The sequence below is a fragment of the Sinocyclocheilus grahami genome, unplaced genomic scaffold (assembly GCF_001515645.1).
Source record: "Sinocyclocheilus grahami isolate Dianchi unplaced genomic scaffold, SAMN03320097.WGS_v1.1 scaffold233.1, whole genome shotgun sequence".
Taxonomy (NCBI): Eukaryota; Metazoa; Chordata; class Actinopteri; order Cypriniformes; family Cyprinidae; genus Sinocyclocheilus; species Sinocyclocheilus grahami.
This window is the reverse complement of record NW_015505412.1, coordinates 3409046-3425217: the sequence shown is the minus strand read 5'-3', so window position 1 is coordinate 3425217 and position 16172 is coordinate 3409046. Positions and strand designations below refer to the sequence as shown.

The following is a 16172-nucleotide window of genomic DNA, read 5'->3' as shown; positions in this document are numbered from 1 at the left end:
GGACCGACTGCAACAACACATTTCTAGTGGATTCCTACACGATTCAGGGGTGTGGACCTATTAGAGTGCAGAAACAGAGGTAGGAGCTTTTTTAGCTGTTTTCAGTTGATGACTAATCCTGAATATAGAAGTTTGAGTGTTTGTCTTAGCACACTTCAACGATACAAACCCACACAAATGAAATCCAACCACATAGTGGTTTCTTCTTGTCGAGATTGTTGAAGTGTCAAAGAGGTGCAACCGAACAGATGCACCTTAGCTGAGTGGGCTTCGTTCACAGCGGGCTAAAAACCATGTGGGAACCTGTCAGCACACAAGAACAACTGTTTCTCAGTTTGAGTCATTTGCCAACTGTGCCCTAGCAATAACGCACGTGGTCCTCGATGCCACCAGATGATTTATGAGACGTCTCCCACCATCTGCGAGTGCAAACCGCAGTGGGACGGCTATGGTAAACGCGCTCATGCTTCGAAGATTATGAGGAGTTTTTAGGAGGGCTTACCTGCGCTCCGCCTGAGCGCAGGTAAGCTTGTCTACTTTTGTATGCACACAAAGCTCCCTCCAACTGCTCCTTCACGAGATTAAGAGCTTTCCCCTGGCACCCTGTGAGGTAATAGTCCAAGAATGCTTATTAATGTCGGTGTGAACTGTAACCCATTTTTCTTCTACAATGTGACATTACTGAAACAGGATATTCAGCAAGAAAAAAATGAAAGAGAGTTCATTTTAATCAGGAATTGAGCACAAAAGTTGGGTACCAGAAGTTAAAATTGCATAAAAAATTTTTCATAAGGGACTTTGTTTTAATTTTTATAAACTTTTACAGACCTACCGTGAGCTCCAGTAAATGTATAGTATACTCTTCAATTAAACCCATCAAGTAATCAAACTAACAATGTTCAAATTTTAACAGGTAAAAACTTGTCATGACTTCACAGATTGAAGTGGGCACAGAGTGTAGCATTATGACAGTGAGTTTTGCCAAGGCTAGCAACGTAATCTTGTACTCAAAGTGACTGAATCACTGTGTTTGGTATGATGATTCTTGAATTATCATCTGGCCTAATATAACGTGTGTTGACTGGCCTGTGATTTGAGTGGCATGTTTCTTTTACTGATTCATCCGGTTTCTGCCACGGAATAAAAAACAAAACAAAAAAACAGGTAATTGACTTTGTATCTCACAATTCTGACCCTTTTTTTCTGCAATTCTGAGAACTTGCAATTGCAAGAAAAAAAGGTGGAATTGAGAGTTGCAATTACCTTTTTTATTTTATTATTCTGTAGAGGAAGCAAAAAAAAAAAAAAAGAATTGTGGGATGTAAACTCAAAATTGTGAGGAAAAACTGTCCAAATTGCAAGCTGTAAACTCAATTTCAAGAAAAAAGTCAGAATTCTGACTTTTCCCTTTTAATTACGAGTTTATATCTCATAACTCTGCATTTATATCTCACAATTCTGACTTTGTTTCTCACAATTCTAAGACAAGACAAAACTTGCAATTGTAAGAAAAGAAGAATTGTGAGTCACAATTACCTTTTTAATTTTTTATTCAGTGACAGAAGCTTAAAAAAAACTGAACTTTGAGATGTAAACTTGAGTTCAACAATGTGCTTTACTTAAATAGGGTCAATTTTGATTTCACTTTAAAGGCCAGAAACAGCCTAAATCAGCATGAACAGACTTTTGTTTCCTGACATTAATGACATTTTCCCGCTGTTTCGCTACAGTTGGTCCAGTCCTGTCCGTCAGTAATGACTGGAATACCTCCTATGGTTCCACCTGCTGGACCATTCAGCTCTCTCCAGGGAGCTTTTCAGCCCAAGGTTTGCCTGCCACTCCATCTCTTAGCTTTGTTTTGTTCAAAACGCAGCAGTCTTAAAAGGCCTTGACAACACTGATAGAAGCCTGAGAATAACTAGATTTTTCTTGAGTTGAGATGACCTCCCACAAAGAAAGAGCAGAAAAAATAAGAAAAGGGTTGGGCTAGCCACACTTATTACTTATATAAGAGAGAATGTGTACCGAGGAAGAACAGGGCATCTTATTGATTTGTAGTCATGAGAATAATTTAAATATATATGGACGCAGGATTCACAAATTTTGTATTTGCAGGCTTCCAACCCACTAGACGTGGTGTCAAGACCAGGATCAGTGGCACACCAACTTTTACAGAAGGACTCCAGAGTAAGTTTCAATTTAGCGTCAGTTGCAAGGCTTTTCTCTAATGGGTCAAAATCTGAGCCATACAGGTCTAAGAAATATTTACAGCTGTTCTGTCTATCATTGAAGAAATATAAGGAGGATAATATAATGTATTTTTGTCTTTTTTTTTAGCTTCTTGACCCCATGTGTCCTAAACCAAAGGTAAGGTTTGCATGTGATTATTCAACTACTTTTTATTAAACTTGTAAATCAGAAACTCAATTCTTTACCCATCATTCATTATTTTTTACATTTTCCTCAGAAACCTGGGAAGTGGTGTGCAATGCATGTCCACATTGCATGGCAACTTTACCATCATCAGCATAAAATTAAGGTAAGCGCAAAATAAATTATTGTTCTTTTTCAAGATGTGAAATATATCTAGTTTTGGACAAGTTATCTGTAACCATTTTCTATTTCTTGGGTTACAGAAGCAGATGCAGATTGAGCCACATAAATTAGACTTTGGGTTTAAGCCTGAGTTTCTGAACCGATCGCCTGGCTCAAGCTTCATGGGATTGCAGCCACGTGATTTACCCCTCCCCTCCACCATACTCTCTAATGCAGGTAGGAATTACAGCATGGATCAAACCCACACTAGTGACTGTAATTTAGCCAAATAGGATGTTCCTGGATCACCAAGTTGTTGGTCCTAGAACAACATCCCATCAACCAATTAGTTATACGGTTATGCCTTAACACTAGGTATATTCTCATCAACCTGCTCCTTTCCATTGATTTTATGGTAGTCCAGTCCTCCTGCTAGAGGGCCAATGTCCTACTGAGTTCAGCTCCAGCCATAATTAAACATCTGAAGTAGCTAATCTAAGACTTCAGGATTACCTGAAGGATTACTTTCAGGTATTTTAGGGTAGGTTGGAGCTATATTCTGCAGGACGCTGGCCCTCCAGGAACAGGACTGGGTTAGGGTTAGGTACTACTGTCAGTGTCAACATTAATGAATGCCCATGATATCAGTGAGCAGTGTCCTCTGATTATATAAAACATCAATTTTATAAGCTTTATAAGAGGAAGTCTGACAGAAACAGGACTGTGCTCACCAGTATCTGCATGTCTTGTTAGGTCCCACACACCCTTCAGTTTCGCCCTATGGATCCTTACCGCACACCCCAAACAATCTCCACAGTGTAGTCCCCCATCATGGTAAGATTAAATCTGACTTCAGAATTCAGTTAATATTAGATCCACATTATTGCTCAAAATCTAAACTCATGTATTCCTTGTTGTTGTGTAGAGTCTCTTAATAAGCCACTCACCTTTGGAGGCCTAAGTACACTGAGTTCATCTGCCTTTGGAGGACTAGGAAACCCATCACTAAGTAAGGACATCATTTATCCTGTCATGAAAGGATCTGCTTCTACTGTAGGTTAAAATTTTTTTATCTTCCTCTGACTGACTATAATAAAATTCACAGCACCAAATGCAGCACATGGGACTAAAGATGGTAAAACGGTGCCAACTTCAAGTGGACCACTAGAGCCCTGGAACAGACTGCACCAGACGCCCTCATCCTTCCCGACGCCCTCTCTGTGTTCAAGGCCTTCTGAAACCGAGAGAGCTCCCTCCATACCGGACAGAGCAGCAAATAAGATAGATTCCCTAGAGAACAAAGATGACAAGGAAAGGTACGTACCAGCTATTTTGCTAGTCTGTCAAGAGCAAGAAGTTACATGCAGAATGTGATACATTAACATTTCCCTTCACCTCAATGACAGTTGCTCAGTCAGCATGTGCATCCCCAAAAGTCTGTGACCAGGTTGCTGCCATATTTGCTTCATGAGCACTTAGTTCTGGAAAGATTTTCAAATTGGGTACTTCCACTTCCAAGGAGTCCTGCACTAGCCGAGCAACTGTTATTGAACAGTTGGAAATGCTAACGTATTACTTTCTGCAATTATTGATTTATTTGCCCACATAACAGTTTAGCAGGGGCTAACTGCCTAAGCCAGGGGTGTCCAATCCTGCTCCTGGAGGGCCACTGTCCTGCAGAGTTTGGCTTAAGTCCTAATTAAACACCTAAACCAGCTAATTAAGGTCTTCAGGATTACCTAAGGAACCTCTAGGCAGGTCAGTTTGGGGCAGGTTGGAGATAAACTCCACAGGACATTAGCTTCCATGAGCAGGACTGGAGACCCCTGGTCCTAGATAACCTACCTGATCAAGAATTCTTGGAGTTGACTTCCTGATCAAGAGTTCAAATAGATAATGTTTTATTTCAATCATTGCAGGGAACCAAAAGAGAAATCAAATGGACGGCATTTGTCCCCCATCAGAAATAGTGCACTGGACAACAAACAACCAACAGAGTCCTTGAAAAGTTCCTCTCCAAATGAGCCCAAGGAAGAGGACCAGGCAAGAGAGAAAAGACAAGTCCAAGAGCTTCCACAACAAACTCGAGAAACTGAGGAGCAAAAACACAAAGAGATCCAAAGTGACAAAAGAGAAAAGGATGTGAAAAGGGAGAAGCAGCCCACTGATGACAAGCCAGCAGGAAAGGAGAGTACATCACCCAAGCAGCAGAGAGAGGATCTCAAACGGCCAAACAGTGATAGCCAACCCTGGGAGCCAGCTGAGAAGAAGCTTAGAGTCGAGTATGAACCCCATGCCAAAAGCAGCAAGGTGAGAGTGAAGGAGGAGAAGAGAGACGACCAGGACCATGAGGTTACAACACACCATAAAGTTTCAGAAAAAATATGGCAGGATCCCAGAGCCCCTGCTATTAACCCTTCACCTCTTCCTTTGCCAATAGGAATACCAGCTGGCCACCCTGGTCTTGACAGAACTAGGCTGGTGTCACCTTTTCTGGGAATGGGTCCATTACCTGGTGCCGAAAGGCTGCCTTACTCGCCTCAACACTGGGAGTCTATGCGGAATGTTTACCGAGGTCTAGATCTTCCTCGTAGGGACTACTTGGGCAAGGACCTCTTAATAAGAACCGACCCCCTGCAACGTGCCATGATGGGACACCCTGCTTACCTACGAGAGCCATTTCTGCAGTCCATGGTCCTGGAGCAAAGGAGTCAAATGGAGGAACGGCAACGCCTGGCCTTCCTGAGAGAAGAGAGCGAGCGTAGCCGCCTACTGACTTTGCATCATACTGCACTGGATCCTCACTTACCGCCTCCAGGACTCCTCACGGCAGCTTACCCCTGCACAGGGCTCCCACATTACAGCTCGCTCAGTAGGACTCTACCTGCTGCTTACGTACACGCCCAACCACATCCACTTTTCCCAATGCTGGCAGCACGTCCAGGGTCTCCAAGACGGATGACCCCTCTCACAGACAGACCTGTTTCGCACCCACACTGAGACTCGGTGAACTGGACTTCATCAGAATCTGATGGACTCGTGTATATCAAGCACTTCATGTGAAACAATGTGTAGTCATGAAATGTACAGTGGTGGAAATGATTTTTTTTTTTGGTTCAAAAACAAAAATATTAAAATGACTTCTGAGAAAAAATGACTTTACTTGTTCTTTTTGAATGTTAACAATATATTTGAAACTAAAGGACTTTAAATAATACACAACTATTTACAACTATAGCAAGGAAACAATGGAACAATAATACAGCACAATATACAAAATATTCAACAAATATCAACACAAATTAATTAGATGATAGCTATTTACGGTCAAAAACTCATCGTATTGTTCCTGGTAATTATAAAAATAAAAGTAGAAGTCAATTTTTAAAACACAGCTAGAAATATAAAAAGGTAAAATTTTTGTCAAATAATACAAAAATAAAAACTTGCAGAGTGCTACTGTTTTTCAGAATTGTTTTTTAACAAATGTATTAGACACCTGAGATCATGTAAAAACCTAAAATAAAACACTAGCAAAATGCTAAAAAAAGATGATGCCATACATCATCCTCTAAACTTTGCATTTTAGTTTATAAAAACATTGATCTAATGGAAAATGTTTAATCTATTGAGGTTAAACAGGTTGTGTATTCTCACACAGGTTATCTCTGATGAAACTGCATTTGATAGGTATGAGATTATACCACATCCATTCCTAGACCTCTAGCCACTGCAGCCAGAGCTCTAACAGCCCCTGATGGCCCACCGGGCTGGGCCACTTCCTCTGGATCCCCACTAACCTCAGTCACAGTGTTCAACACACAATACACAGATGTTTTGAGATTATACCACATCCATTCCTAGACCTCTAGCCACTGCAGCCAGAGCTCTCACAGCCCCTGATGGCCCACCGGGCTGGGCCACTTCCTCTGGATCCCCACTGACCTCAGTCACAGTGTTCAACACACAATACACAGATGTTCCATCACCTTTTAATCCACTGCTGTCAGTGCCCTCCAGGAGCTCTGAGGTTGAGGAAGATGAGGAAGGAGAGGAGGGTGAGGAAGAGTGCTGGGGAGTGCTATTGCCGCTGTCGGGATGCAGCATTGGCTCCTTGGAGTGACTGGTTGAACCAGAGACCTTGCGAGGGGTGCGTTTTTCAGCCATGTTTTTAATCAACTCTTCTGTAACCTCTACAGTCTCAAAACGCACCATGTTGAGCCGCAGTCTTTTTTTATATAAAGCATCCTAAATTTAGGGATGCATGACATTCTGGCTAATAATCATAAGCTGATAATTATTTTCATGCTATAGCTGATATTAAAATTCCATACTGTTTTGCCTAAAAAAAAAATATACATACATATACACAGTGTTCAACACACAATACACAGATGTTTCATCACCTTTTAATCCACTGCTGTCAGTGCCCTCCAGGAGCTCTGAGGTTGAGGAAGATGAGGAAGGAGAGGAGGGTGAGGAAGAGTGCTGGGGAGTGCTATTGCCGCTGTCGGGATGCAGCATTGGCTCCTTGGAGTGACTGGTTGAACCAGAGACCTTGCGAGGGGTGCGTTTTTCAGCCATGTTTTTAATCAACTCTTCTGTAACCTCTACAGTCTCAAAACGCACCATGTTGAGCCGCAGATACCCATCCTCATCCTTCATGTACCTGTTCAATAGGCAATTTTTAGTACACAAAGGCAAATGATTAGCTCAGAAGCAACTAAATACACTTTAAGATACTATTAATTGCACACCTAAAACGGGAGTGTCCAGATGGCCATTTGAGTTGATGCTTCTTTCGAAGGTGGAGGGTGAGAGTGTAACACCAAGAGAAGGTCTTGTCACAAAGGTGACACTTATACCTCGGAACCATGTTGTCCTGTTGCAGAGAGATATCATACGTTAGTAAAAAGAAAAGGAAAACCATAAAAAATATTTTAATTACTCAAAATAAAACCTAAAATCTGTGTATGTGTAAAAGATGATTAACATAATTCAAAAAACACATCAACACTAAAAAATTAACAAATTCATATTTTTTTTAAATAATAAAAATACATATAAATGAAAAGATCAGTAAGGCAAAAAAAGCAGAATTGTGCAAAGCGTATTATTAAAGCACTAAATTTAATCAGTAGAAAAGATTTAGATTTGAGCTGTACAAGTGCATAAATTTGAAAATTAAAAAAAATATAAACATCTGATTATTTGTTACTGACACAATTCAGTCTTTGCACAAAAAAGGTCAGTAAACACTATCACACTAGTTTCATAGTTCGGTATGGATGTGCCAAAATTATTTCCTGTAATAATCAACATTTTGAATCGGATTCTGCAAGCAGAGCTTAAAAACGTTCCCTTTAAAAATGACAAAAACTGGTCTGAGGTTATAGCACCCTCTGCTGGCTGACCTCATGTACTCGTTTATAGTGCTGATTCATGGTGTGTGCCATGCGTGAAGAGTATCCACAGCCCTCTACTGTGCAGCGGTACGCTGCTCCCTCATTGTGTGTTTCCATGTGTCTCCGCAGATCATGCTGGTTCTTGAAGCTAAAAGTAAGGAGACAAACCATTAAATGTAAGAAATGTATTCTTCAGTACTTCATTGAGTGTATCTATGTTGACAGTGTGCAAACTCTGGGCAGCCACCTGCTCTCACAGAAGTCACATGGGAAGGGCCTCTCATCGCAGTGACGGAATTTGATGTGGATCTTCAGGGTGGAAAGGGACGTGCATGTCATGTCACAGAGAGGACATTTTATATGATTCACTGCACACACAAAAAAACACTTAAATTACACTTAATTTTCTGTAATATTATCAATTAGAATGCACTGACACTACGGAATGTAAACAAAACTAAACTGAGCTGAATAAACACTATTAATACTGTTATTTTCAATCTGGTTTATAAAGCAATTCTTTTTTATGTCTATCTTTAGTATTTTCAATAATATTCAATAATTCAACTATTTATTACTGAGGCAGTTCAGCTGTTTTGTTGTTAGCTTTTGCAGTTCATCTGTACTTTTTTCAATGTGTTTAACAATACTTTAAAACCATTAATAAAATAATAAAAAAAATACTGTTATTTTCGTGTTCATTACTGTGAAGCTGCTTTGAAACAATCCGTACTGAATAAAGCAGTACATAAATATGACATGACATACAAAGCATCTATAAACAACACTATTTTTCAGATGTCGTCTTTTTTTATATAAAGCATCCTTATATATATATATATATATATATATATATATATATATATATATATATATATATATATATATATAATTTAACTATTCCTGTTTGTTTTTAAAAATAAACATGAAAAAGAAAAATGCTTTATTACTTTTACCATATACACTACAATTCAAAGGTTTGGGGTCAGTAAAATGGATTAATCAAGCAAGCAAGTTGATCAAAGTGACTTTAAAAACACTTATAATTTTACAAAAGATTTCTATTTCTAAATGTCTAAAGATTTTTATTTCATTTGAGCTTTCTATTCATCAAATAATCCTGAAAAAATATATAATGGAAAAAATATATCATTAGAATGATTTCTGAAGGATCATGTGACACTGAAGACTGCAGTAATGGCAGCTGAAAAATTCAGCTTTGCCATCACAGGAATAAACTGCATTTTAAATAGAAAACAGTTACTTTGAATAATAATAATAATTCACAATATTACTGTTTTACTGTATTTTTGATCAAATAAATGCAACCTTGGTGGGCATAAGAGACTTAATTCAAAAGCATTAAAAATCATTCCGACTCCAAGTTTTTGAACAGTAGTGTAATGTAGTTTGTCATTTTTACCCACAAACCTTTATGGTAAGCACTCAGACCTTCTGAGGGCCATACAGTTAGGAAACAAATAAATAAACAGGAAAAGTGTGTAATTTACAGTCGGAACACAACCACTGGCCCTCCAGTGTAAAATGATGTTAATAAAATAATTTTGAAAATGTGAATCATGTTTCAATTAGTACTGTGGCATACAAGTTAGTATCTCATGACAGAAATACGTGTTAGGATGTGATTTTCGGACCTTATTGAATGTGCTCAATGCAGATGAAGTGTTAAAAACAAGATGTGATTTGTTCTGCATACTCAAAAAAAGAGATGCAGTCATTTTTGATGACAGCTTGTATGTAAGCCAAGTCCTTTAAATAAAGCTATCCAAATTGGTCACAAAGGTTATATAGCATATATAATATGTGACTAGTTTACCTTTACTTTCCAATTATGGAAGATTTCTGCTATTTTGCAAGGTTTCCATATTCTAGCAATGTTGTGCTTCATTGGAATGCCTTGCACAATAGCATGATCACAGTGATCATTGTGAGCTTAGTTTTGATACTAATGGAGTGGAGCCCTATTAGTATCTCTTGGCACTCAACCACTTCTGCTCCATGTTTCTGAAGCCAGTAACCTTGCGTAAATCATTTGTATTCACTGGAAACCAAATAGAGCCCCTCTTGATAGTGAAGATACTATTGTTTCATGCAAAAGAAAAAAAAAGCATAGTGTTCAGAAAATCCTCATTGTGAAGGGGATTTAATCTGAATTGGTCCCACTGAGGATCTCTGTGATGTGCAGCTGTATGGTGAAATACTCTAGATCCATGCTGTCCAAAAGAATCACTGAACACACCTGACTACAGAACAGAGCTGCTGTCACTGTCAGAACAGTCCTATGAGAGTGAGAGAGGGAGGGGCTACATCAACACATTACATGCACATCAACACTAAAAAAAACTCTCCTTGTTTAACATATTTGCTTTTACATTAAAAAGGAATAATTTGACCAAAAATTTAAATTCTGTTATTTTTATTTCCAAACTAGTATTACTTTCTTCTGTGGAAGACGAATGAAGAAATTTTGAAGCATGTACTATTCAGGACAGAAACCTTAATCTAGAAATCTTAATTCTTTACTTAATATTCGAAATGTTCTAATGAAAGATTCTGAGTAAGAATGTTTCTGTAATAAAGCCCCTGATGTCCGATCTGTGAACAAATCGTTCTTTTAAAGAAATAGTTCACCCCAAAATGAAAATTTACTCAATCCATGACATCCATGATTTGGACATTTTTTAAATTGGAACAGATTTGGAGAAATTTGCAAGTTTCTTACAAACGCACAGTTTTTCACTTCAAAAGACATTGATGGACTGAAGTTGTGTGGATTACTGGTGGATTATTGTGATGTTTTTATCAGCTGTTTGGACTCTCATTCTGACAGCACCCATTCACTGCAGAGAATCCATTGGTGAGCAAATGATGTAATGCTAATTTCTCCAAATCTTTTCTGATAAAGAAACAAACTCATGAATAAACAAACATTGTGTATGGCCTGAGGGTGAGGACATTTTTAGCAAATATTCAGTTTTGGGTGAACTATTCCTCTAAGCTGGATCTTGATCCACTTAGAATGATTCACGACTGATCTGGTTCTTGGATTCAGCTCACAGACTCAATGATCTGGTCACAGCAGTTAATAGCTCACTGGTTGGGAAGATTGTCAAATGCCACTTTTTGTATTTTTGCTTTCTTTTTTAAGCTGGAAAGTCCCATACCCATGGGGGTTAATGGCATGGCAAATGGCAACCAGTACAATTCTTCAAAACGTCTCCTAAGAAAATAAGTCATGCAGTCAGTGTTGTTATTGTTCACTAAAACTATTAAAATTGTTTTCATTAATTAAAATAAAGCTGAAATAAAACAAAATAAAATATCAGATGAAAAACTTAAACATAAACAAATTAGAAATTTTGCGTCCACAACTAGCTGAAATAAAATATGTTTAGATTGAAGTACTAAAAATACTAAAAACTAAAATTGAAACAAAAATTTAAATAAAATAAAACTATATAGAAAATATTAACAAAAACGAATAAAAATGACAAAAGCACATAAAATTACTTAGACTGAAATCTGAAAATCTGAAAATAACTATAATAGTTTACAAATAATACTAAAATAACACGGCATGGAATGTTATGAGGGTAAATAAATGGATGAACTATCTCAGAACTGATAGCATTAGAGTGACAGATGTTGGAGCCTCATATTAATAAAATATTTCTGAAAAATTCATAATCTTGCATTACAATTTCACCTCTCACAGTATAATTAAGTTTCTGATGATAACCGTCATATCTGAAATTATTGAGTTCATCACTATGGTAATAAAACAGGGCACCTGAGAAAGCATCCTACCTTGCTGGACTCTTTGCTTGGTTCACTATACAGGCTTCGTATCCGACGGCGCTCCAACAGCTTGTTGTCTGTGGCATGAGGTTTGACCTGCTCTCCTTTAAAGGTGGCACTATAACTGGTCTCCAGGTTGGTCTTCTCCTCCACTAGGAGTTTGTACTGAGATTTCGCTTTGATGAGTTTCACTGGTTTGACACCTCTATAAGCCTTGAACTCCGTCCTAGCGAAACACAGAGCTTTTGTAAATTAATCTTAGGCAGAAATAATTATACATAGCATAATCAAAACTGGTTTATGGTTCATTGTCAGAAGACTAAGACAAATAACATGACAAAAGATAACAGATAACAGATCAGCAACCAAGAGGTAATGCTTTATTTAGATGCCACCTAAAATTGAAGTTCTGACCTGAGTTAGTAAAGTCAATATTCATCATAATTACTCTACCAAAACAGACGCCTTGTAAAGAAATCAGGACAAACTAATTGGGACATTGAGGTGTCGTATTACAGCTTTATGCAGAGTGAGTGTGCACAAAATGATCTGAAAACTCAAGAATGACTCGACATTTTTTTTTGGGGGGGGGGAGTCTCAGACACCCACAGAGAGGAAATTACACTGGTGACTCGATATTTTTCAAAGACTGGATCTAAATCTTTCCTTGTATCTTGTGCTTAGATAAGGTTACATTAGCTGCAGTGATCTGATATACTAAATATTGGTTTAAAATAGAAAGGTACCCAATAATCAGACTGACGTATAAATGAGGGCTTTTCTATGACAAGTTCTAAGGTTGGTTCCCCCAAATCTAGAATATACAGAATTACAGCCCCCAACAAGGGAGATGATTTTGGGTACATTATCAATTTTATCATTTCATGGCAATCAGGAAATTTTTGTCTGCTGATATGTATGGGTTTTATGAGTTTTAAGAACAGCTGACACAGTTGAAATGAGCATATATTGACTGAGTTTCTAAATGGTGATATGTAGAAAACAGGATTACAAATAAAGTTGCTGATAAAATGCAGATACATAATGCAACAATGAAATGAAAGCAAAAGAATGATGCAACAGAACAGTTTCATATAATATTTACTTAAAATTAATGTAAAGGTGATTAGACAAGGACATTGTTGGCAGATGCTGAAAACTAACCTTACCAGGATGTTCTGGGAACCAAAAATTGTTAGCTAGGAGTCAGCCAATCCCAATAATCTCAAAACAGCTAGATATTGTCTGCTAAATATTTTTCATTCTAATATCTGTTCATATTTCTCTAGAATGGCAGGACATGAATTTGTGACATACATTTTATGTCACTAGCAGGCAATTAGAGCAGGATTCCTTGGCAATGACAAAGTTCATAAAAATGAAACAGATTTGTATTATATTTACCTATATGAACTTCCAGATGTGACTTCCTCCTTAATCTGCTTGTTGACAGCATCTGCAGCCGACCTCCTCTTTCCCTCCACAGCAACATCTTTCTCCATTTTGATCCCCTCTGACACATGCTCTTTTTTGTCTACCTTCTTTCTCCTTTCTTTACTCTCTTTTTCGTGCTGTTTTTCTTCAATCGCACATTTTTCCACTCCGGTTTCAACCTCTGAAGTGGCCTGCTCCTGTTTGGAGAACTTGCTCTCAGCCTTACAAGGTGCAGCAGGAGTGGGTTGTTTGGGAATCCACGGATGATCTCCTCTTTTCGGAACGGGCCATGGTTTGTAATCTTTTTGGTACTGAGTCACGTTGTTGAAAGGGGTCTTTGATGGCTGATACTCGTTTCTGGGTTTGCAGCTTGGTTCCGGACGCACACTCCAGGCTTTGAAATCCTGGCGCATCACAGAAGCGCCTGACCCGTCTTGAGATGATGATGCTGCGGCATCAGCGGCGGCGTGAGTCGCTCTGGTCGACGCCTCCTGATGAGCGCTACGGGCAGGCTGGGATTCTCTGATGACCGGCTTCTGTGATATTAATGGTTTGGGTTGAGGGTGCAGATGTTGCACTTCGGCCACGTCTGAATACTTCGTGAAAACCAAAGGCACTGCAATGTCACCTTTGTCCAAGTCACTCCAGAAGCGGTTGATGCAGCAAGCCCTGGTGATACAGGGCCATGCCATGATCGATAACGACGAGGCGAAGGCTTGAATCTAAAGAGAAACGATTCAGAAATGAGGACCACAACGCATAAAATCTGTTTTGTTTTTTTAAATCAGAACAGCGATGCTCTTTCCTTTAAATGTCCCTTCTGATAAGAGAAATCCTTCCAGATTGTTGAAATCCCCTGTATCGTAGCGCACGCGCTTGCGCACTTCTCTCGGCGAGTAATTTCGATGCGCTTGTTTTCTCTCAGTTACAAATGTAAATGAAAGATTTCTTTATAGAAAAGACACCGTCCAGGCGACTCCGTTGACAGCTGTATGACAAGACACCGCCCCGGTTCCTCGGAAAACGCTCGTGGTCTGCGGAGTGAACTATCACCTGCAGCCGTCAGCGTCTGGCCAGCATCGGGTGGAGACGTCGCTCATTTAACCATTTCAAGACTGTCACACATCCACATCCACCCACTACTTCAACCATTTCTGCCAGCGAACGCTACATGTTTCTGGGACTTGTTGATCTGAAGACCGGTTCATAACATATGACATATAAGGTTCTAAAACGAGTTGCTGGTGTATTTTACAGTTGTCAACTATAAAAACATATCATAATACAGATACAACTGCCATATACAATATTTAAAACGTCTGTTATTGATATATTATTGAGATTTACTGTCTTATAAAATTATGAGCACATATGTCAAAAGGACAACGGTCTCAGTTTGAATTAAGTACTGATTGAGTATAACAAAATTGCACTATTGAATAAATTAAAAACACGTACATGTGTAAACTATATGTCCTAACTACCATATCAAATTATGATATTGTATTGTTCGCAACTTTCTATTAGGTGTTATTGGCCAATTAAACATGATATGTATGGTTTTGAAATTTGGGGTGGATATCGGACCCACCTTGCATGAATGAAGCTACATCCACTTTTCTTTTGTTCTTTTCATTCTTACATGTGTACAACATACCATCTAGTGGTGTCTGCAATGATAGCAGCATGTGTTGCATGTGCATGTGTGTTTCCTTGTGTAACCCATGGGGTGGGGCACAGTTAGCTCAGTGCAGATATCCAGTGATGCTGCCAGTGCTCTCCTTCTAACTTACATTGCATTCACAATGCATGGCAAAAAGTAATGCCTTACTTCAATTAAAATATGTCATCAATTCCAGAAGCAGACTTCAAAGTGGCAAAAGTGACAAGTAAGAAAAAACCTGACATCAGAAACCTTAGTGGAAGCCTTTCTAATGGATTTTTTTGGATGAGAGATTATTTGCACACATGCACAATCTGTTTGGCCTGCTGTTCTGTATCCTCAAATTTCCACTCTTTTGTCTTTTCCCTCTAATCAGTAGTGGGATGAAAAATAAGTATGGCAACAATGTACATTTACCAGTTTTTTTGTTTTGTTGCTTTTAATTTACACGCACATGGATACAAACCCGCTTGAATCAATACGAGGTCTGCAGCAGCTCCTTGGTGATTTAAATGTGATTAAAGGTTTTGTGCGCCCTCATTAAGCTTTGTATTGTAATTGAACCCACCCATCTATTGACACTAAAGTAGTTTAAAATGGTATAATTTATTTTAAGAAAATACATACTTGCAAATGCTGCTCTCTTGAGGACCAAAGTGGAATTGACTAAATACAAAGCAACAGATGTTATACATGCACTATAATGTTTAACATCACTTTTCAATTTATTTTAAGCATTTGGCATTTGCATTGCAAATAGGTTTTATTGCATTTACAAAATATTTACTAAAAATTATTAAAGACAGTGATCTCGCAAAACCGATGGTGCTCACAAAATATAACTATTTTGGTTGCATTCATTTGTTACCACATTGTGTAAAAAAGATACAACAGGAGGCAGAATGCTGCCTGCATGAAGCAGTGCCGTGCATCTTTTGTATTTTTATGCGAAACTGTTTAGTTGGATATACTGGAGCAAGACTAAAATTAATCTGGTTAAAAAAGGTTGTTGCAATTACCACCAATATTGATACATGAATTTCCGAACTGTTTCAGTTCCTGTTTTTCATAGTAATAAATATACCAATACATTTCCAAAGAGTAAATGGTAACGCTTAAGGTTTCATTTGTTGACACTGGATAAATACATTAGTCAGGATTCAGGATTCTTCACATTCTGTAGAAGTATTTACCTTAACTAATGTTAATTTCAATGTTTACTAATACATTATTAAAATTAAAAGATGTATATTTTAATATATTATGGACCTATTAATATTAAATGGACCGGAAGAACTAACAAAGAACAGTTGTAT

General features: G+C 38.2%; 3 protein-coding genes across 3 annotated transcripts; 1 reads left to right on the top strand and 2 right to left on the bottom strand.

Annotated features, from left to right (window-relative positions):
- The first annotated feature begins 1703 nt into the window (after positions 1-1703).
- On the top strand, positions 1704-5660 carry LOC107597539 (autism susceptibility gene 2 protein-like). Its single transcript, XM_016288655.1, has 9 exons — positions 1704-1826; positions 2116-2187; positions 2338-2367; positions 2468-2539; positions 2637-2772; positions 3289-3369; positions 3461-3544; positions 3641-3851; positions 4455-5660. The coding sequence occupies exons 1-9, from the start codon at positions 1755-1757 to the stop codon at positions 5533-5535; spliced, it is 1839 nt and encodes a 612-aa protein (XP_016144141.1). The 5' UTR covers positions 1704-1754; the 3' UTR covers positions 5536-5660.
- A 416-nt stretch (positions 5661-6076) lies between these two features.
- LOC107597603 (histone H4 transcription factor-like) lies at positions 6077-8324 on the bottom strand. Its single transcript, XM_016288750.1, has 6 exons — positions 8188-8324; positions 7950-8088; positions 7293-7417; positions 7168-7204; positions 6481-6750; positions 6077-6335 (listed from the first exon to the last, which is right to left on the bottom strand). Exons 1-6 carry the CDS (start codon positions 8277-8279, stop codon positions 6234-6236), a joined length of 765 nt encoding a protein of 254 aa, XP_016144236.1. The 5' UTR covers positions 8280-8324; the 3' UTR covers positions 6077-6233.
- A 1873-nt stretch (positions 8325-10197) lies between these two features.
- LOC107597538 (microtubule-associated protein 6-like) lies at positions 10198-14273 on the bottom strand. Its single transcript, XM_016288654.1, has 3 exons — positions 13164-14273; positions 11769-11985; positions 10198-10240 (listed from the first exon to the last, which is right to left on the bottom strand). Exons 1-3 carry the CDS (start codon positions 13883-13885, stop codon positions 10205-10207), a joined length of 975 nt encoding a protein of 324 aa, XP_016144140.1. The 5' UTR covers positions 13886-14273; the 3' UTR covers positions 10198-10204.
- Positions 14274-16172: the final 1899 nt, after the last annotated feature.